Source organism: Malaclemys terrapin, chromosome 6 (assembly GCF_027887155.1).
Source record: "Malaclemys terrapin pileata isolate rMalTer1 chromosome 6, rMalTer1.hap1, whole genome shotgun sequence".
Lineage (NCBI taxonomy): Eukaryota > Metazoa > Chordata > Testudines > Emydidae > Malaclemys > Malaclemys terrapin.
Genome location: NC_071510.1, coordinates 89239339 through 89262992, shown reverse-complemented (window position 1 = coordinate 89262992; position 23654 = coordinate 89239339). Strand labels below are relative to the sequence as shown.

At 36.8% G+C, this 23654-nt stretch overlaps 1 protein-coding gene across 2 annotated transcripts in view; it reads left to right on the top strand.

Moving 5' to 3' along the window:
• The window catches only part of AP3B1 (adaptor related protein complex 3 subunit beta 1), a 272041-nt gene extending 249041 nt beyond the window's left edge, over nt 1-23000 (top strand). For both annotated transcript variants that reach the window (XM_054031900.1, XM_054031899.1), the window contains 3 exons: nt 3903-4000; nt 9451-9589; nt 22247-23000. In XM_054031900.1, coding sequence (XP_053887875.1) covers nt 3903-4000; nt 9451-9589; nt 22247-22400 — 391 coding nt within the window. In that variant the 3' untranslated portion in view covers nt 22401-23000. The remainder of the gene's footprint in view (nt 1-3902; nt 4001-9450; nt 9590-22246) is intronic.
• The last annotated feature ends 654 nt before the right edge of the window (nt 23001-23654 follow it).

Here is a 23654-nt window from a genome sequence, read left to right as displayed (position 1 = left end):
CGCAGCACACACTGAAAGATGGCAGAGAGATGGTAATAGATACAGGTCTGGTTACTAAACCCAGCCCCAAGAACTGAGCTCCTGCTCCTCCCAGTACTGCCACTGGAACCATTAAGGGCCAGTCTATGCTCTATTCCTGGTGATACTTTGATCTGCTTCTGGGAAAGAGGGGAGACGATGCTCTGCATCCCTCTTCAGGCTTGATCTTTCATCTCTCTATATTCCTTAATTGAACACCTCCCAGTCCTCTCTCCCTGCAAGGTCCCAATCCTGTCTTATCAGGTTTTACCGCTGGAGCTTTCTCCACCTCAGTGGCTGCTCTGTGTTTCTCCTAGCCTCTTGCCAGACTTCTCTACTCAGGAGAGGATCCCAGGGTCATCTCTCCCCCTAGGCTTCCTCCTTGACCCGCCTAGGCTCTCTAGTCCCAGAGAGTGACTGCAAAGTTTCTCTCCTGCGTCTCTTTCTAATCTGCTTCCTTTCTTTATAGTCACCGCTGAGCTCCTTTCCCAGCTGGGCTTCATCTTTAATTAAGCCTGGCCTACTTTCCAAGTGCAGCCAGGTAGCATAGTTGTGTTTATATGTGGGATATACACTGCATCACAGATCCCTATGTAGGGATTACAGGCCTGGAAAAAATACCAAAATTTAGAGTCACTGATATTCAGTGTAAAGAGAATTATAGTGATTGGAGCAAAGGAGGAATGGTTTTATGCAGCTGAAAAACAATTGTATCAAAGTGTGCTGGATCTCAGCAATTCTAGCTTGAAATAAAGTAAATCTCACCTAATGACCATAAGAAAAAGCAACAAGCAGAAAACCTATTGATAAAGGAGGAGGTGGAAACAGGCATCAGATCCACAAAAGCTATTTTAATGGCTTTATTAAGAAATATTAATGAGTTTGTTACTTTGGGGGGAGAGTGGACTGTTTGGTTGGACCAGTGGTTCTCAACCTCTACAGACTACAGTATCCTTTTCAGGAATCTGATTTATCTTGTGTACCTCAAGTTTCACCTCACTTAAAAACTACTTTCTTACAAATCAGACATAAAAACACAAGTGTGTCACAGCACACTGTTATTGAAAATTTGCTTACTTTCTCATTTTTACCATATAATTATAAAATAAATCACTTGGAATATAAATATTGTACTTACATTTCAGTGTGATACTTGAGACTGTTTTTCACTTGTGAGCCTTGTCATTCTGGGAGGCAGTGAAGCGACAGCAACAATTAAGTTTTTCTCCATATTGAGTCTATTCCTACACTCAGGGCCACCATTAGGGGGGTGGCAAGCAGGGCAATTGCCTAGGGTCCCATGCTGTAAGTGGCCCTGCAAAGCTAAGTTGCTTAGGCTTGGGCTTTAGTCCTGCACCTCAGGGCTCGGGCTTTGGCTTTCTGCCCTGGGCCCAGCGAGTCTAACACCGGCCCTGGCAACCCCCTTAAAACGAACTCGCAACGTACTTTGTGGTTGCAACCCACAGTTTGAGAACTGCTGGTATAGTATATAAAGCAGTATAAACAAGTCATTGTATGAAATTTTAGTTTGTATTGTCTTCACTCGTGCTTTTTATATAGCCTGTTCTAAAAGTAGGCACATATCTAATTTAGTTGACGTACCCGCTGGAAGACCTCTGCATGACCGCAAGAGCCACTGGATTGGACAGTACCTAATAAGGGTCCTCTCCCACTGCTTTAGAATACTTATGTAGGAGCCAAGCTACATTAATACTTTCCCACTATAAAAGGGTTAGATTGTATACATCTGGAGATACTACGTCGTCAATACAGTAGGTCAGATTAATATATAAATAGCATGGTCTGCAGTAGATCCAACAGCATGTTGAATTATCCCATAATAGTTCTTGGTTACATTTTGAAAGTGGTTTGGTTTGGTTTTGTTAAATTATTATGAAGGTGTTGTTGAATCCCCTTATAGCCATTTGAGTTCAAACAAGCCACTTAACCCATACAGAAAAATGTTACCTGGGGCAATTGGCTAAAGAGTCACTCTTTCACTTCCAAATTCCTGGTGTTCTCATATGAAAAAATACTACAATGAAATAATATAATTGTTAAATCCTATGTCACAGCCCACTTCAATCTCAACATATGCTGACTCCATCCTTGCTATTTCAGTTTTCTGTTGTCATTAGATAAACTGACAGCATTCAAACTATATAAGAAAAATAATGAATGTCAGGATTGTAAGCAGGGATAGAGTTAAAAATTATTTATAAAATGGAATAGCAACCTGTGACACACATCATTATAAAGCTTATCTCAGTCAGACTTTAAAGAATCATTTTAGTATATATTTACTGAGCTTAGATTTAGAGCAATAATGTTAGTTATTGTTCTGCTACATTACATTTAACACATCTACATTTGGCATTTAAAAGCTTAATTACAGCATATCACAAGTTTTAAAAATCAAATAATTTTAGAATATATAAAATGTATCTTCTAAGTGTTTCTGTTGCAACATTTGTAGCAGCTGGTTAAAATAAAGTAACTGGGACATAAAACAAATATTTTTCTGATTTCAGATACTTTGTCTTGTAATTTTTTTAATCAGAGGAAAAATATGACTTCTATATTAATCATCCAGTGCTGTTTCCTATATCAGCCAATCTAATTTCAGACTTCTAAGGTGAAAAAATTATTAAAAATCAATAGCAAATGTTTGAGATTAATTTAAATACCATGGATATTAATCAATTGATTTTTGTACTACTAATGATTGTACCAATATGTTTAAGTAGGATAACTCAGACATACAAGCAATCAATATTTGCTGATTATTTGGCACACCAGTTAATGAAGGGTTTTTTATCTTTCCAAAATTTCACTTTCCCTATGGCTAGAACAAAGATTTTAATTGTAAATGCATTCTTAACTGGATGTCGCATATCGTAGTCAGCCAACCAAACATGGTAATGTCCACATACCTTGAATTTCTGTAAAATTAGTTTCAGGTACAAATAATTTGACCCTTGCAGAGAATGAGGTGAACAGTGTTTATCTTTTTTGTGGGGAGGGAAGGTGTTAAGAAGGAATCTGTAACATATGTTGTTTTTTAATAGCAGAATACTGCTGATATGCTATTTTGTTGTTTTTTTTAAACTATCCGCTGTTATGAAAACTAGTTCCAGCTTTGAAAGAGTTTCCATCAAGGCTTCTGATCAACCAGTAGCCTACTTTTTACTATGTCAAAAAATGAGACTTTTTCAAAATTGAACTGATAAAATATTTTTCTTGCTTTTCAAATTAGTTTCTTCTATGTTTCTCAGACAATATTCTGTGCCCTTCCAAATTATGTCCTTGTTAAGTTTAGAAGTGACTGTATTATAATAGATCTTTGGATTTTTTAGAAAAATGTTTCATACTAAATAGGAAGATTGTTAAAATATTTGTTCCTGGATATTACACTTTGCGTAAGAAAATTCTTTGTACTTACTGGTGGTATTAAAACAAGAGAAATAGAATCTTGCTAATCAGACTAATTGCTGGGATGTTGCTGATTATTGAACTTTGCAAAATAACAAATGAACAAACAGTTTTTAAAAAATCATATAAGGTTGATTTTTAGCAAGCGTGTAGTTTAGTTTATCTGATACTTTTTAGTTGACAAGAACATGTGCATAGCAATAAAAGTAACATTATTAGAAATACAAAAGCTCACTGCGCACCTTGCTGTTACATCTATGCTGGGAAGTAGGATGAGGCGACCAAATATTTGGTGAGAATTAGCAGGGTTTTGGATTAGCAAAGTGAAAATCAGAAAGGTAAGTTCTACAGTATCAGTTGATAATATATTTGCTCCAATTTAATTTTGGTTATATAGAATATTTTCTTACCAAAAATCTTTGTTCACTTCTGTGTAATTTCTCTTCTCTCAGTACAAAGGAAGATCACTTCAATGTTAATATTCAGCCCCCTGTTGGAGAACTACTTTTACCTGTCACTATGTCAGAGAAGGACTTTAAAACAGAGCAAGGTGAGAAATATTATTTTAGTAACTTTGATAAATGCATTTTTGATTTCCGTGTGCATGCACTGCAATGCTTTTCACTTGCACATCTATACAGATGCCCAGAAATCACTTTATGTATGTAGCTATTGATGCTATTCTGTGCATTCACTTTCAATCTCAAACTAATGGCTTGGGTTAGAAAACACCTTCAGAAGCACACGGAGTGTGCGTTCCAGTGGTACTTGACAACTGATTAATATATCTTTTAAAAAAACAAACAGTCCCTCCTCATACATAGTCCATAATCAACCTTTTGGCCTTGAGAGTTATGGTTTCCTAACATTGCTCACTAATGCATTTCATATTAGTGCTAATGGCAGGAATTTTAGACCCACCAGCTCAGAGAAATAATACAAATGTGTACTAATACAATGATGTCTGCTTTTATTAGTCTTTATTCCAAGCTATTGCTAGTATAGAGTTAATGTACTTTTTCTCCCAACTACTTTGAAGTTCATTACAATCAGACCCCTTTAAAACAACGCTTCTTACTATTAAAACCAAACTCTTTGGCTTCCCTTTGGTGTAGCCTTTTAAAAAGGAACCATGTTGTTGTCTACACCTCGTCTGACAATTTTCTTAATGTAGTGCTTTTAAAGAAAATCGTCATTTCTGTACAATGCATGATTGTTGCTTGGCCTGGACTCAAATACATTTGATAATTTGGATGGTTCTTACTATATGAATAATACAAAATTATTATAGCTGGTTTTACTACATGTTAAATTGAACAATGCACACAGCTAAGAATTTTGTTCAGATTTACTGTAGTACTTTTCAAGTCCAAAAGCTTGAGCTTTGGATGCATTTTCAAATTTACAATGGTATATTGTCATCCATCTCAATGAATGGGGATTTACATGCGTAAATCCTTTCCCATTGAGATGAGAATCCCGTGGGATTCCATCTCATGGCTGTGTAAAGCTCAGAAACCCAGTATATCTATCAAGAAGTCAAGAACACCAAGGAGTAATCCTATGCAATGCTATATATTATTAATAATCACTTTTGCATCATTTCTTAGTTACTTTTATATTTTAAATGATTAAGAATGAAATCTAAGTGTTACTTATATTATTTTCTGTGAAGTTGATCACTGCAGTGAAAAGTTAGGATTGTGAATTTTTTTCTTAACCAATTGATACTTATTTGCTGTTCTTACCCTTTGCTGGCTAAAGCCTGCCTCACTGCTTTGCACCTGCTCAGCAAACCAAGGTGAGTGATTAAATGAGGCTTTGGCACATTTGTTTTAAACTGTTCGCTTCTTAAAATTGTAGGTAGGGGTATACTGTAAGTAAAGAAGGTTATTGTACTGCTTTCCCCACTTTTTATTTTATTTTATTTTATTTTATTTTTGCTTGCTAGCTTGATATTTTATCATTTTCTATGCTTTGCTTTGACTGAGGGGTTTTTTCCCCCTGACTGACCATATAGAACCATGAGAACATAGAAGAAGTGCACTTTGAGAATAGCTATGGTCCTCTGTGGAGTTGTTGCCAAAATTCTTTTTTCTTTTGCCATTTTACTTCTATGGTTGTTGATTATTTGTCTGAATAAATCTGGCAGCTGTTTGCTATGTTTAATAGAGCAGAAAGGCTACTCTGAATAAAGCTATTTGAAATTTTGTTTATATGAAGTATTTGTAAATCCATGAAGGTCTCTTGGCATTTCTGTATCATTCTTTCTGTCTTCCTGAATTCATTCTTTGATGCAGGACTTGATGCTGGCAAATTTACCACATTAAAAACCCTCCTCTATAGCATCTTTTTAGTTATAGAATTCAGCTGTTTTAGAAAACTCTTGGTAATAGAGGTCTCAATTCTAAACTTTACATGTGTATTTATTTGTTACACAGATCTAGGAATAGGTTGGAGTACTTTAAGAGAATTGCTATATGGGCTTGCTAAATGAAAATCCCAAATCAAAATAAGAAATGAATTTCCTCAAATTTTAGCAACACACATCTTACTAGAGTAAAATGCAGGTCAGCTTAGAAGTTAACAAATGTGTTTCCATTCCATATTAACTTCGATTTTACTTCATTCTCCAAATAAATCAGATTTATACACCTTATTTTTTATTTTTCATGTTTTTCCTTATTTTGGACATAAAATGTTTCAAACCTTGTATCTTGAGATAGCTCAGTGGTTTTTGTTTTATGTTTGCATTCAAAGTTAATAATAGGAAATGGTGGAGGGGTGGGAAATAAGGGTGGCAGAAAATTTGTATGGGGAAAAATGAGACGATACACATGGCTTAAGAATTATTAGGGCTAAATTGCATGTGCAATCTAATAAGAATACTAAAGATGGAACATACAACATTATAGCAACATACAAGAAAACAATTCACTGTTTCCCATCTTCACTCAGTTACACTATGTTGCTTTGCATTGTGAGTCACATTTTGCGTATTTCCTTTCCCCCCCTGGCATAAGAAAGAGGGGTACAGACAGGGTGCTGAATATTCATGCCTGTGAAGGTTTCCTAGTGGCAACACTAGAAAACAGAAAGCTGTATTTATCTACATACTATGCATCATATGCTGAGCCATGCAACAGTAGCTCACTTTGCTTTTAGTTCAGAACTGGGGAAACCTCTTTCAGGGTGATTCATTCCCTATCCATACAGTCTTGAGCAGCTGCTTAATTAATGTTGTGATTTTGTGATTTGACCATTTGGAAGCAATGGACTAATTAATTTTGTTATTTTAAATACTTGTTTCAGTCTTAGGCTTCAGCATTCCATGCTATATCTGCAGCACTTACTCAGACAAAACTCCACTTGGCTTCAGTGGGAATTCTGTCTGAGTAAGAACTGTAGCACAGGGACCTCTATCCTCATGTCATCTTTCCTGACTCTTCCTTTTGAAATCAATGGCAAAGGTCCAGTTGACTTGAATGGGAATAGACTTGAGCTCAGTCTTCTCTGACAGATGAAAATATATCAGCTGTACTTTGCATCAGTATAATTTTTTTTCCAATTTCATTTCCTTTTATTATTCAAACTGTGTATTCTTGATTCATTGTAACACTTAATTAACCCAAATTAATTGCCTTTCTGTGCACTGACCAGAGTTTTCTTAGATTCCAATGAGTAATGCAACGTTAAAGGTGGTGGCACATGTTTCTTATAACATAGTTGTTTTAATTGGTTTCATTTTACAATTTTTTCATAGATAAAAATGTAATTGATAATTCTGCAAAAATTTTAAGTCAAGTATACATGGCACATTTTAATTTAGAAATACCAGGGATTAAAAAAACACGTTTACTTAATTTTATTAAGATTTATGCATCTAACTTGTGTTCCTAATAAGCAAGATGCTAATTCTTTAAATGGTCAGACATTTACTATTTTCTGGCCCTTAACTACCACAAGCAATCATATTTGATGCCCCTTAATTAGAGCACCTTTTTTTCTTTCCAGGTTCTTTTCCACCTCAGCAATCGAGACAATACATTTGCTTACCATGCTGCTCTCCTAAGTGTTCTTTTGCATGTAAATTAATCTTGATTCAGTTTACACTGTCATGCTGAGTGGTACAAATTGCCTATAACAATAAAACAGCATGAGTTAAAAATAAAGGGGGGTGGAAAGGCAGATTGAATGTGTGCCTTACTTGATAGGATGTTACTTTGCTTTATGCCAATACATTAGTCAACGATAATGAATCTTCTGTTCTGAAAAGCATGGTTTAGTTGATTTTTTTAATTTTACTTCAATGGAGCAGTACCTTGTCTTTTATAGAACAAGTTAGACAAACCATTAATGACAAGAGTGTTAAGGTTAAATATGAAGCAATGCATTCACTTCTCTGAGTGCTATCCATCTTTCCATTTACAGGAGCTTGACAAAAGTACTGGCTTTGTACAACATTTCCTTTAATTACATGCTGTGGGAAACAGGCTTTTAACATAAACATAGTTGCATTCATTTATTCAGCATTTGCTCTTCAATAGAGCTTAATGGAGAAGGTTTAAATCCTAAATGAGTACACACATCTCTCAGCAGTGTTGTCAGTCCCTGTGCTCTGCTTAAAAGCAGTTTTAGATTGCTTATGTAGTTTTTAAAGCTTTTGCCTAATATTGAAGTTAAACAGTCTGAAACAGAATGTACTGTTTCCAAGGTTAGATAATGCTAATGCTGATTTTTTATAGAAGATAGATATTTATTTTTGCTTTTGTCATGAGTAAATCATGTTCTAAAATATCCCCTGTATTACTTATTTATTGATTTATTTTTTTATCCAGAATTTCAGATTTTATGACCAAAACTGATTCAAATTCTAATGTATGGCTATGTTGACTTTTTAAAATCAAATTTATTAAACATCTGAATGGAATTTGCAGTATATTGTGTATACGTTTCTAAAAGGGTAGGATTTTTGAGAATTTTAAATAGTTTCGATTACTTAATTTTATTGTTCATATAAATATCTGACACTGATTTAATTCTTTACTGCTTCTACTTGAGGTCCTACATTTCATTGTTTTACAAACAGTTTTTAGCATCTGAATATAGCATAGATTCCTGCAGGATTTTCATATAAGGACTGTGTGAAGCTCTCTAGGGGTGTTTTTTCTGGATTTTAATTAACATAGATGACCTGCTAAATGCTGTTCTAAGCACGGGGTGTTGATGTAAGAAAAACATTTCTTATATATAACCTTCTTGAATTACATTTCTCCTTTCATTTTTATTCAATTTTTTTCTTCATATGATAGCATGGAGGGTTGACATTTTAGCTGTATTTTGTAATGATGTATTTTAATCAAATATAGTTTATCATTACATTCCTTAAGAGACAGATACTAGCTGAGTAAACAGTGTTTCTCAGTTTCTGATCTGATCATTTTAACTTTATCTTCATGAATTAAACTGATCTGATTGACTGCGAAAAGAAAAGATTTGAAATTCAAAGAATAATCTGCAATGAAATTACAACTGAGTATAGTGGTTTTATTCTTATACGATTGAAAAAGTTCTTTAGATGTGGCCTATAGTTCAAATTTGTCTTATTTCAAAACTTTTGTTTAATATTTTATATCCGTATGTTTGCTGTGTTCTATATTATGTACTCTTTCTGAAAAGGAACCACTTTGGCTGCACACAAATTTATTAATATCACATCATTGTTCAGTTATTACTATTTTCTTTTCAGTAACATTAAATTATTTTAAAATCACAAGTTAATTGGGCTTGTATATAAATCTACACATACTTCAATTTTTTAAAGTCAGTTTCTTGATAAATAGTTTAATTTTATATGTAATTTTCTTCTAGGAAACCGAGAAAAATAAAGTTTGTCTTTTTGCTCTTATTCAGTAACAGACCATATATTTGTTTCTGTAGATTTCCTAAAGTATTATAAAACAAAAAAGAAAACAAAAAACACTATTCTTAATGTTACAGGAAAGCTCACCGGAATGAATGAGACCTCTACAACAATCACTGTTGCTCCACAGAATTCCACTCGTCTTGTGTTACTTGAGAAGGTGGTAAAGGCAGCAAACTTGGGTGTTGTTCCATCTGGTCAAGATAACATACACAGGTAAGCTAAGGCTGACATATGCAGTGGAACAAAGTGATTCGGTGTCAGTGTGCATAATCTTACATTTATAGCTGTAGAGTGGAGTTTCACTTGAGAATCATGAGAAAAATAAGAGTCCAAATTCAGAGTTCCAAAAGGCATTTTTTAAATATTTTCTCTTGATTGATTTGATTTTTAAGCTTTTCCTTCCTTTTGTATATCTAAATTTGGTAACCATGAAAGAAAACTAATGTCAAGCTACTTTCTCCATTCAGATCTACCAATCTGCCTACACCCTGACTTACAACAGTCCTTACTTATCCTGTTCTTTGCTTCCTTTAAAAATATCTCCATTTGGTTCAAAATGTAGCAGCCTGTTACTGATCAGTGGTCAGGAAGATTTTATCATCCATGACCTCATCCAAAAAAACTCCTGACCTGGTCTGCATCACAGAATCCTGAGTGGATGTTGACTCAGGCCCTGACTCTAGCTCAGGGGTCGGCAACCTACGGCACACGTGCCAAATACAGCACGCAAGCCGATTTTGAGTGGCATGCTGCTGCCTGCCGCGGTCCTGGCCCTCAGCTTCCCCCCCTCCCCGCTCTCCCCTGCAGGGGCAGGAGGCAGAAGCTTGGTCCTGCGGCAGCCAAGCTTCCCCCCCTCCCCCGCTTCTTCCCCCAGCATGGTGCTTTCCTGCCCCTCCTCCTCTCCTTCCCTGCGCCAATCAGCTGATGGCCCTTGCAAGGGGGAGGGGGACGAGTGGCAGCGTCCTCGCTACTTCGTTGAGGAGGCAGAGAAGAGGTAGGGACGGGACCTTGGGGAAGGGGGTGGAACAGGACATATCCCATATGGTAGCATCCCCACGAGCCGAGCACCCCAGCCCTCTGTCCTGACCCCTAACCCCCCCCCCCACACACACACACACACAGAGACTTCTGCCCTGCACCTCCAGACCCACAGCCCTCTGCCCTGACCCCTGAACTCCCCAGCCTTCTACCCTGCACCCCCCTCAGCCCTCTGTCCTGATCCCTGAACCCCCCCACACCCAGCCTTCTGCCTGCACCCACACACACACCCAGCCCTCTGCCCTGACCCCCCCCACACACCCAGCCTTCTGCCTGCACCCCCCACACACCCAGCCCTCTGCCCTGATCCCTGAAGCCCCCCCCCACACCCAGCCTTCTGCCCTGCACCCCCCCCACACACACACCCAGCCCTCTGCCCTGCACCCCCACGCCCCCACACATCCTCTGCTCTGACCCCTGAACTCCCCCAGGTCTGGGGTCCCGACTGCCGGCCCCTTGCCAGCTGGCATCCCGGCCACAGGCCCCGCTCAGCCTGCTGCCGGCCAAGGTGAACAGAACACCAGGCTGGCGGTGTCAGATCAGCATTTTCATTTAATTTTAAATGAAGCTTCTTAAACATTTCGAAAACCTTGTTTACTTTACATACAACAATAGTTTAGTTATATAATATAGATTTAGAGACCTTTTAAAAGACGTTAAAATGTATTACCGGCATGCGAAACCTTAAATTAAAGTGAATAAATGAAGACTCGGCACAACTCTTCTGAAAGATTGCCTACCCCTGCTCTAGCTCTTCTCATCCTTCCTGTCTACTTAGGCACCAAAGACCTAGACTAATTGAAGACCACTCAAAGTAGCAATCTTTTTCTAGTCCAACCTCAAATACAGAAGGGGACACCTAGAGGAAAAAGGGTAATATTTTGAAAGTGTCTAAATTATTTTGGAGCCTTGCTCCCAAATGTGACTTAGGCATTCAGGAACCTAAATCCCATTGACTTTCATTGAAACGTAGGTGACTTTTGAAAAATTTTGGTTAAAATTTTCAAAAGTCATGCAATTATGTGGCAAATGCAGAAACAAGTCTAGTGTGTGGATGCGCTTAATTTCTAAACCTCTAAACACCAAATGTTTTCTAGGCGACCTCACTGAGATGCTGTTTGACATAGATATGACATTCCCAAGATTTAATGTCTGGAAGATTTCCTTATCCACGTTGACAAATATTTCCCAGTATGGCCCAAAACCACCTACTTGGCTTTTCCCAAGTAATCCCTGCCCCTACCCTCACAGCTAGTCAATCCCTGGAACTGATTTCTGAACTAGAAGAGGATTCAGGAAATGGGAGCTATACCTGCCTGTTCTGATTTGAGCATCCTCCACCAGGTTGAGCTCTGACCCCTTCCGGTTTACATGCAAGAATAACTTTTTTTTTTTTTTTTTGAGAAAAATCACCCACTTCTGAGAGAGCCTTTTAGAATGCTAGGAGCCACTCATTCCACAGAAGACTGATAATCTGATACATTCCTTCCTTTGAATTCAGACCGTTCATGTAACAGGATGTCTTGGAAGCACTGCAGGAACATTGTGTCACCTGCGCTTCCCTGTGGCATTTGATATGGTCAGCCATGGAATGCTGTTTTACCTCAGACACGGTGGGATTAGTGGGATAACATTGGATATGTCTACACTGAAGCTGGGAGCAAGCCTCACAGGCTGGGTAGACAGTCATGCTAGCTTGCTAAAAAATAGCAGTGTGGACATTGCGACTTGGGCAGCAGCTCAGGCTTTCAAGGCTGCTCAGCCCCCTGGTCTGAGCTCTAAGCCACAACATCCACCTGCTATTTTTAGCACGCTAGCTCAAATAAGAATATAAATAGCTGAATTAGAGAAGAACCCTGTAGATTGCTTTGTGCAACTGAGGTCATCAGAGAACCCTGAGAAATTGGTTCTTATGCGGACTTCTCATCGCCCCACACTTCTCCAAATGGGCAATAATGTAGGTTGCTCTCTATGCTCCAGGAGAATTTCTTGGCAGTTTTATTCCATTTTTTTTTCATGTATTTTAAGAAACCTGGAGGGTTGAAGAGAATAACAGACTTTAGGGATCTCAACAGACCATCTATGAACAAGAAATTGCAGATTGAGACACGAGCTCTCAATCCTCACCAGCATTCATCCAGAGAATTTCCTCACTTGACTTTCAAAAGTGGAATTGCACATCCCCATCAGATGGAGACACCTAAAGGTTCCTCATGTTTGCTTTCATATCCTTCCACTTCCCTTACAAACCCTTTCTCATTTGGTCTTTTAACAACACAAAAAATGTGTTCATAAAAGTATGGTTACAGTCATTGCAGACTTTTGCGTATTTAACTGAAAAAAAGTGGGAATAACTTAGACTTCTTAAATCAGAAAACCGTGGCCGCCTTGTAATTGGCAAAGTATCATATAATGTGACTCAATATCATGCACATAAAAGGCATCTGAAGTGTCAAGCAGATTAGCTCAAAAAGATGGGTCCACACAGGGAAATGGTCTTTGAACACTACACTTTCATCTGTCCCAAAATACAATAACAGCTCATCAACCTGTAGGTAGTAGCAGACACAAGAGAGAAATCTGTTGCTCAGAGATAAAAGACCACAGGGCCAGATGTGAAGAACACACTGGACCTGATTCACTGTTCCTTTGCTTTGTTTTTATGCTTGTATAATTCCACTGAGGTCAATAGAATTGTCTGTTTAAACTGATATAATGGAGTGGAGAACCAGGCCATCCCAAGACTGTCTGATATTTGTATTCCTTCCCCTTCTTCTTCTAGCCTTAGTCCCATGTGTAAGGGGTCGGATCTTCAAGTCTTTCTTCTCCATTCCAGTCTGTCTTGAAGCAGTTCCTCAGAAACTCCGTAGCTAATCAAGTCCTATTGTATGATATCCATCCATCTATTTTGGGTCTTCCAGCCCTTCTCTTACCCTCCACTTCTAAGTTAAACACAGTTTCCTATATATTCTTCCCGTCTTTTTTTTCATATGCCCAAACCATCTAAGCTTGGATTTCCTCAACTTTTCTGTAATTGGTACCACCTTCATACTTCCCCTAATACGTTTGTTCCAAATATGGTCCATCCTTGTAACTCCAAGTATGCATTTTAACATTTTCATTTCCACTGTATTCAAGATCTGCTCCTGTCTCTTCCTCAGTGTCCAGCATTTGGTGCCATATGAAAGTATTACTTCTCCTCCCATGCCCTGAAACCCCTTCTGAGCAAGTTGGTGTTCATTTCCCCAATCTCGTGGCCAGCTAAGCTGTACTGCAAATTGATGTGGCTAGGATTTGTTGTCACACAGTTGTCATCGAACAACACAGTTGTCATCGAACTTCCATTTTTAGAGCTTTACTCACACAGGGCCTGATCACTGAGTGAAATGAAAAACCTGAACCTAGCAGAGTGGACGCTGAACAGAGTTAGATGAGCTGAGCTAGATATTCAGACAGTTATCTCACACAGCTCTCCTTGCACTAGCAAAGAATCCACATTCAGTGACATCAAATGATAGCATGAAGTGGCTTAGAAAGGAACAATGACTACAATGTCATCTACATATTTTCTGTTGTAAAATTCCTTCAGGATGGCTTGACCATGGGCCAACACTCTGAAAGGACACATGGCAGCAATAAGGTCAGTCTTCAGGTTTGATATAGAAAAGGTCATTATCTGCTCAACCCAATGTAGCTGGATTGCCTTGTTGGAGATAATGAAACCTCAAACTTTTTATTGTCCTTAATCTATTGTTTCATGGTCTGTTACAGCTTTTGAAACAATGAGCTCAATGTCCATCTCATTCCTAACTGTTAAAAAAATGGTCTTTATAATGGTCATGTCTTCTTCCCAGACAGCATCAGAACTTAGAAGCCTTGTTAGTAGAGATTTGGTATCTCATATTCCATTACAACACTATTGCTCTAAGGACACTAGTCAACTCTGCATCCAAACAAGTATTCAACAGGAATCACAATATTCTCCTCCCAGCATTTTGCCCAAATCCAAAAAACAAAAATGTAACTATTGCATACCTACCTTTCTTATAACTTTAACATCTATAGTGATAGCTGAGAGTCCGGAAGCTTAATCTTAAAAAGAAAAAACAGTATAGGAAGTCAAATTCTGTTCCTGAATTTTCACCCAAATCAAAGAAGAAAGAAGGCCCTGACTATGATGCCATCTCTACCTAGATCAAAAATATACTGGGAACGCAGGATTATGAGCCTATTATAGCAGATGAGTATTGTAGTCCTGTGTATTGGCTGAAGAAAGTGGAAGAACAGCAGTCTGGTCCAGTATACACATTTTCATAAAATACTAAAAAATGGAACCCTACAGTATCTGCATTGATTCTTCAATAGCCTTTCTCTGTCATCTTGTACTTCAGTCTAATATGCTGATTGTGCTCATCCCTCCCTATTGTTTCATTGCCTGTCATGTGCCAGATGTGGTGGATTAACAGACTGTCTCTCAAAGGAAAGTGATTTGGGGTTACTATACAATTTCTGTTTTCAGAGAAGGATAATGTCTGCTGATCAATAATCTTCCCACCCCTTTAGTATGGGGACCGTTGAATTGGGGTGTATTTTTTGTGTATGTGTATTCAGGATCAATCTCAAAGATCCAGCTGGGAAATTGATTCTCTGTGTGAATAGCACAGTTTTTAGTAACTTTGGGGGGGAAAAATTGGCCTAAAGTTAGTATGCAAGTCCCATCAGCTCAAGGCACAATATATATAATCACTCCAGGTGCTTCCAACCAGTCAGTAAGAGGGGACATGACCCACATACTAAGGATAAGTAGAGAAGAGAAATTGATGGGAATATTTGGAACTATTCCATGTTAACTCATTGGAACCCAAATCTGTGTTCCTGATGGTTAACCAATGAGGTCTTCCTTATAAATTGAAGAGTACTGAGGCAGGGCAGTGGCTCTTTCTGAAGACCCACTCTGCCCTGCTTCAGTCCAGAAGCCTCTTCTGAATCTTTGGCCTCCAGATGGTCCTGGCAGGGGAGCTCAAGGGAACTGAAATCTTCCTCTGGCAATGGCTCCTATGAAGCAGTTGCTGGAATTGTTCTGCTTCCATGGCTTCTTAATTTTGGGGTACAGACACTTACTCTTCTCAGAAGGAACAGGAGTACTTGTGGCACCTTAGAGACTAACAAATTTATTAAAGCATAACCTTTCGTGGGCTACAACCCACTTCTTCGGATGCATATAAGGTGAAACATATATTGAGGAGATATATATACACACATACAGAGAGCATGAACAGGTGGGAGTTGTCTAAGCTGCACTGAGTAACCATTTATAATAGGTGTAGGCAAGTATATTTATAATAGGTGTAGGATGTCCATTTTGCTTCCTAATTTCTCTAGTAAAGTCTAGATAAAGGATTAAGTGCCCTAGGCTAAACACGTAACTATTCCAACTGGTTCTTACTGGATTGATGATGGACTGATACATCAGACCTTATTCTTCAGTGATAAACCTAGTGGAACATTGAAAATGAAGTCCTACTTTCCCTATAAATTTCTGTTCGGGTCTTTTAATGGTTGGAGACCAGAGCTGTAAATAGAACATTATATCAATGCCAACATGCATTTCAGCTTTAAAACTTTTGGAAACTTGAAAGAGTAGGGTTTTTTAATACTTCTTTAATATTTGATTTATGATAGTAATAATGACTTTTAGGAAAAGATTTTTCCAGGTTGTTAATGACCAGCTAGGTTAAACCTCAGGCCTTCTACACCTCCAGCTAGTTATAAAATGCCAGAAAATGTCGTCCCTATTGGTCAGTATTCCTTAAGTAAATATTTCTTTCCCTAACTCAAGAGAGAAGTAGAATGTTTTAGTAGAAATGTATCCTTTATAGAAATATTCAGAGGCTATAGCTGGAAGGTGTTGCCAAGTTACCTACCCAAGTGTTTATCCTTCCAGGAAATGAGACTTTCTCATTGGTAATAAAAGGTTTATATATTGAAAAGTGCTGAGTGCTGATACAGTTTTCAGGTATCATCAGCATTCAAAGGTTTTGATTAATAGGTATGAAATACTTTGAGTAAACATCTTTGTATAACATCAGTCCTTGAGAATCTTTTAATTCCTTAGATATGTTATTGAATACAAGGAGCTACAATGTTTGTTATAGGGTTAGGTTTTTTTAATTAACTTTAAGAAAATGCAGATTTCCGCAATCTTAAAAGTGTATGTGAAAGCTATTTTATATCTTAAATTAATCAAAATAGATTGTTCTATCCTAGCTTATTTGCTGTCCACTAGAGGACAGCACTGCTTTTGTATCTGAATGCATTAAAGTGCAGAATATGTGCAGCATTTTCTTTGAAAAAACAAACAGCAACCTCTGAGTTCATTGTTTAAACAAAAAGCATTTAACATTTGCAAAGATAACCAAACGAGAGTTTTTTTATCTAAAAGATTTTATCATTTTTATTTGTTGACTTTGTGTAAAACAAACTGTTTTCTGTGATTAAATACATTTTTGCAAAAGGAAATGTATTGCTTGTTTTCAAAAATGGAAAGTACGTAATTCTCAAACACTTATATTAAATGCCTGATTCCCTAAGAACAGAAGAGTACAAAGAACAAAACAGATGCAAGAACAAAACAAGCTAACTATTGTGTGTTGGTGGTGAGATGGTGGTCTATTGATCCAACTTCTTAACCAATCCAAGTTTTGCAAAGCAGACTTGGGTTCTCAGACCTTAGATGCTGAGTAGGTTACTGAGTTGATGATAGATATTTGATGAAGTAGTCTGAAAGTGGATGTAGCACCCTCACTGACCATTACATGGAGCAGTCATAGTGATTAGCAGATAAGTCTTACAGGCTCATTTGCACATCTGACTTTCACAGGACTACAGTGAGATTGCTGAGTAGCAGCTGAGGCCAGGCTTCTGGAATCTATTTTTGGCAGAAAAAATTAGCATGCTAAAAATGCTCCAGTACATCGCTGGTCATAGTTTATCCGTAAAATAAAATGTTTTTCATTAAACCCCTAAATGTTTAATATTTCTATCATCACAATATAATTTGATTTGAACATAAGTATGTTGAAAATTTTAAGGGAACTTTTTAATTCAATAAAGTTGTTTTTCAAGAAAACATGACACTATCTGAAAAATGAAAGAGATATCAAAATGATTATAAAATTATTTCTATGGTGTAAATGTTCTTTAATCTAGTTTTCTCTGCTTTTAATAATTTAATTGATGCCAGTGAAGTATTTTCTGAGATGAAAATAATTAGTTTTTTTTAAATTGATTTTCCACTCTTTTCTTGTGAATGTGTTACTATTTTCTATTTTTAATATGTTTGAGATTACAAGCTTTGGTCACCCCTGTATCAGAACCATATAGGTATATACTGTTAAATCTGTCCCCAATATATCTTTATTCAAGTTCTAAAGTTTCTATGACAGCTAAACAATATAAATATCCACTATTTTACCATTTTTGAGATCCTTAGGTAATTACAAAGTAAAACTTGTATATAAATACAGTATTAGCCAAAGTAAATCAAAACTTCAGAGTACTGAAATTACAAAATTGTATAATTATTTATTCTTGATAACACATAGGAAAATAATGCTTCATAGCTGTTAACTCTGGTATTTGGAAGTAGAAGACTAATTTATACCAGTATTTCTTACATACATTCATTGTGCAACTTCATTACACATTTGTCAACTTCGGACTAATTATTTTTGTACAGCTAGGGCAGGGCATTGCATCTTGTGATTGTCTTTCTTACTAATAGGATTCTGTCTGCTTCAGCAGGCAGTAATTGAAGGCTTCATGTACAGGATAGAAAAAAAAAGTTTTAGCCTGAGTGGGCCATTGTCACTGTTTCTGATAACCAGCAGAACAGAAAACAGGAGAAAATTGAACTTAGAATAGAACAATCAGAGACCAGGAAGACTGTCCATGAGAAGAGAAAGTATGTCTTAGTATTGTTGAATTAACTGTAGCAAATCCTTGTTTTGTTGTAAACAAATGTTCTGTTTGTGAATGTTCTGCTAGAAATTAACTCATAGTTTTGTATAAATATTAATTATTTAAGAGTAGGTGTTGAGAGTATATTACAGTTTTTTTGCAATGTATCTGGTAACTAAGAATTTCTGCAATTCTTTAAAGTACTTGGATCATGAATTTTAGTCCTTTTGTTTACAGAAACTACTTCAGTTTTTATGTACAGTGGTTACCATTAAAAGGTCAGCATTTGGCAAATGTTACCGCACTGTAATATCTAAGATACTCAAATTTCCCTTATATTTGAAATAGTAAAGAACTAGATTTCATACATCACTGTTGACAAATGTTGATTTCAATAACAAATTATCACTATGCCTTTCCCCCTTCCCTCCCCCCCCCCCAAAATTACAAAACAAAGTTTTTGAAAGATGTAATAAGTTTAAACTGAAACTCTCAAGGTTAATGGACGGGCTTATTTGACTTACCTATTCTTTTTCTTTTTTGTTTAACCTGCTGAGAAAGATTTGGTTTTTGCACATGCATAACATCCTCCTCTGCCTACCCAAGTACTTTTTGTAAATGGAAAAAAAAATACCCATAATCCAGTATATGTGAGTAATGCTATAAATGACACACCACCATTATGCGTGTGCTGTAGGGAGAAATATTCTGACAGGAAAACTTTCATTTTCAAGTTTCCAATCTGGTTGATACAAACAATGGGGTGGGGGATAAATTAAAAATGAAAAATAACTAGATGATCATGTGAAATCATTTTAAACATACTGCTTAACTATATAAAACAATTGAATTATCACGGATATCACGGTTTTGTATCTACTGGTAAAAGGTTTTTTTTTTTTCTTTTTTAATGGCAAACATTGTACTTGTACTCATTTACTCTTAGTATTTTTCCAGGTCTATTGATGTGCTACCCTCTATCACAGCAGGCCCATTCTAATAGCTGTTAACATTCCACACCTAGTGATGTCCCACTGAAGGCCTTTTCTACCTCTACAAACAACTACAATTTACAATTTAAACTTGATAGATACAACAGTGTAGTTTTCCAAGGATTATTTCAAAGCCACACTGAAGTCTGATGTCATAATAAATGGAATATAGCTTCCTGTATGTATGTTAGTGTACCCTGGTACAAAAAGTAGGGATAAAAACTGACATTATGAGACGACAAATGTTCCACAGCTTCCTATAAAGAGTAAACATATTGTACATAAGTGATTTATTTTCATTACTGAACAATATTGAATGGTTTTCTCATATCTACAAATCTAGTTGATTAGATCACAATTTTGTTAAAATGCTAGTGGATTGACTATTTTAAGAGTAAAACATCTGTTAAGACTTCTTCTCTTTATCCTAATAATCAGATGGTCCTCAAATAATCCTACTATAACAACCACTACTTTAAAATGTCTTAATTGACACAAGTGGTCTTACTGATAATTAATCTTGTATCTAAACATCAGCCGCCTTATCATTTCAGAACTGAATTTAGCTTCAGAAATGTACATTCCTTTTGAATATATGTTTCTACTGTAGCTAATTTTGCAATGTAATGATCTTGTGGATTTTAGGGAACAAACTTTGCTTTCCACAGCCCAAAACAGGTTTACAATTTAACTAGCTCTTTCTTTAACAGTGAAATGGGTCAAGTGATTTTCCATTAGACATCTGCTTTCAATAAGTGTCAAAATCAGTGTCCAATAGAACAGACATTTAGTAAATATTGTAATTGCATACACGCTAATAGTTTGTGAAATAGTCAGCACATATTTAGATTCTGCAACAAATACAAGACTCGCATTTTCATTAGAGAATTTTTATTTATAATGATTATCCCCTACCTGGTGTTTTAAATGGCACGTATAAAACAGTCAACAAAACTGACCTCTGGTGAGGCTTTGGGCTCCATTTGCTTTATCATAACATTGACTTTATATCACTTCCTGTTTTTAATAGAAAAGAGGTAAAAAGAGCCTTGGGGCTATGAAACACTGCAGGAACTCCAACTACAGAGCTTTTTATGTGTGCATTCAGATATAATCTGCTTCTGTGTTGTCCCAAGACACAAGTGTTAAGTAAATAAAGAGACTAATAAGACTATTGTTTACATAATTATCACCCTGTCAAAATCAACATGAGAAATACCGAAATTTACATTGTGAAGCAAATAGCCAAGATGACAGACACAACTAAATAAGTAGTTAATTTTTAAGGTGGTAGTTTTGTAGTTAGGAAAAAGCAAGGTTTTCCTATTGGAGGAAGATGGGTTAGAATGCATCTATAACCTGGACAAAAGAAATATATTGACCTGTGATAGGAAACTTTTGAGAAATGACTTGTGTCCTAAATTAGTATGATGTGTTATGAGTTTTTGATGTACTTAAACATAATTTTTTAAAAATTACATCTCATTTAAAGAGAATCTGCTTCCTGCTTAAGTAGCTAATATTTTAATTAAGTCTGGAGTGAAGTTTTTTGAGTATCTCCTCATAAACTCCCTCTTTTATGTTGATGGTAATTAAAGAGCTCCCTAAGGACCTCAGTAGGCGCTTTGCAAGGCCCTTGCTAATTGTCAGACATGAGACACTGACCAGTTGGTTTGCTCTTGAATAGCTGACAGCGTGCTGTCAGCACAGCAGTTTTATTTTTATGTATTGTGAGCTGTTGTCAGGGCTAACTGGGTCCTATTGTGGCTGAAGATGTTGCGCAAATTGAGGCAGATGGCTCTGATTCAGACACGTGTCATTCAGAAAGGGGAGAGGGGATTGGCCCTGCAAAGTGGGGTCACAGTAGGTCATAGACCTGCTCTACACTTGTTAGTGTTTTCAAAAGCCCATGTGCAGCAACTTTGTTGTTCTCAAATAACACACACACACACACACACACACACACACACGTGTGGTGCACTCCTTGTGGAAAATGGAAGACTAGGCTGTTGCCATCCTCATCCTTCCTGTCTCTGGGGCCTGGCTGTGCATGCAGAATGAATTAACAGGATTGACAGAAGTTCATTGTGCCTAAAATGGCTTTTCAGTCAATTGCAGTGCTTAAAAGGCTAGTTTTGCTTTTAATTCCGTGTAATTAGTGAGTTCTTTATGTCTTGGAATTTAATAATGGAGCATTAGATCTCACTTTTTATTTACAATATTTAATCAATAGAAAAGTGTGTCAAATGTTCTGGAGATAAAATAAATTAAGGGGAGAAGATCTGGTGTTTCAGAAAGATTAGTTTGTTACATAACATCATTTCATATCATGTTGGGTATTAAGTTTGAGCAATTTAAGTTGAATTAATTCATCACGTGGCATGCAGAGAAAACATTTTCAAAAGGCTGCATTTTAACAATTTAGAAAATGCATAACATCAGCATCATTTTAGTATTGGATTTAGTTATTTTGGTATAAAATACTGAAGATTATCCTTTAACTATGAATACAGTTGGTTTTAAGTTACTGGTGCAGAATGGAATACTTTCTTTCAATTGAAGTACTCGGTGTTAATACACAAAACTAGAATCTAAACAATAATTTTCCTTTAAAGAAACTTTCTTGTCCATAATACTAAACAAAAAATCTTGTACGAAATCTTTGTGGCTTTATTAGATAATAAAATCTAAATAAAGCTATTTCTGCAGCACTGCACAAATCCTTTTTCTGAGGAATTTGTAGGGGGATTTAGGGGTTGTCCCCTATACTGAATTAAATTGAAAAAGTTTTGAAATTTAAACTAATATAACATTAGAAAGAATACACTACCAACTTTTGGCTTTATATGAATGCCTTAATGATTTTTTTCCCTTCCTCCAGGTTTTCAGCTAAAACTGTGCACAGTGGGTCATTGATGCTAGTCACAGTGGAGCTGAAGGAAGGCTCTACAGCACAGCTCATCATAAACACTGAGAAAACGGTGATTGGTTCTATTCTACTGCGGGAGCTGAAGCCTGTCCTGTCCCAGGGGTAACCTGCTTACATCTGGACTTCAGAATCTGGCACACAACAAAAGTGCCTGGCATCCACTATTGCTGCCTTTCATTTATAATAATAGCCCTTCCATCTGGCAGTGGGAGAAGAATACACTCTTGACATTCTTGTCTCCTGCTTTAGAATGCTGGTGTGTATCTATCATGTATGCAAGGGGTTTTTTCTGCTTGCAAACCAAAGAACATATATTTTACTGTCATTTAGCTACACCCTTAAAAGTATTTCCCAGTTGTTCTATCCTGGTACTTCCTCTCTCTTTCCTCCTACTCCCCCCTCCACTTTTTCCTGCTATAAAACATAACTATTTGATGATAAAGTTTGGGGAAAATCAGCTTGCCTGAGCAGTGAGCTAAAATGGGAAAGAGAGACTCCAGCAGAATCTACAAGGTACATAGTATAGGATGGATTTGTTGTATGAGACGTGTAAAAGGACAATAAACTTACTAGAGAATATCATGGTCCAATAAAGCTGCTTGTAAGCTTGAACTCATACATGTTATAAAGAGTCGTTTCCAGCTATTGCCATATTGTCAAATATTTTTAAATGTTAAGACTCCAGTAAAGTAGTGTTATGAATGGACTCTCTTCTCTTTTGTTTTATAGGGAACTGACTCTGTACATCACTAGGAATACATAAATCTTACCCATTTGAAGTAAATATCATTTGAGGGTTGCATAAAGCCTGAGTTTTTTGGCAGAGGAGTCTAGAGGGGATTGGACAAGGAGAAATTCATCCCCCTTATCTACAGTCAGCAAGGAGGACTGGGGTGCAGCCCTCACCCCGCTGTACCCAACTATCTGCTGGAATATAATGTTTTAGCACCTTCGTGTTCTTGTTACTTGAGACACTAGGTCTGTATAATTGTGGACCAATGGTCTCAAACCAGTTCATCCCTAAAGTGGCTTTCAACAGCAATTTATATGGGTCCACTGCAAAGAATATTTCCACAATACACCACAGAGGGTCTGCAAGCAATTCTGCAGAGTAGCCCTTAAGTGGGACTTAATTGGTATGGTGGGCCATGTGCTAGCTTTCTACAGAGGTGAATTTCATTCACAGAGACTGTTTGCTTTGCTCTGTACTGTAAATTATTTTAAAATTACAAATGGACACCTCACCTAAACAGAACCAAAATGTAGCTCCAATAACATGCACATTTTATTAGCAGTTTTCCGAAGTATTATATTAGCCACTTTCACATTATTAGACTTGATAAATGAATGCATTATTTAG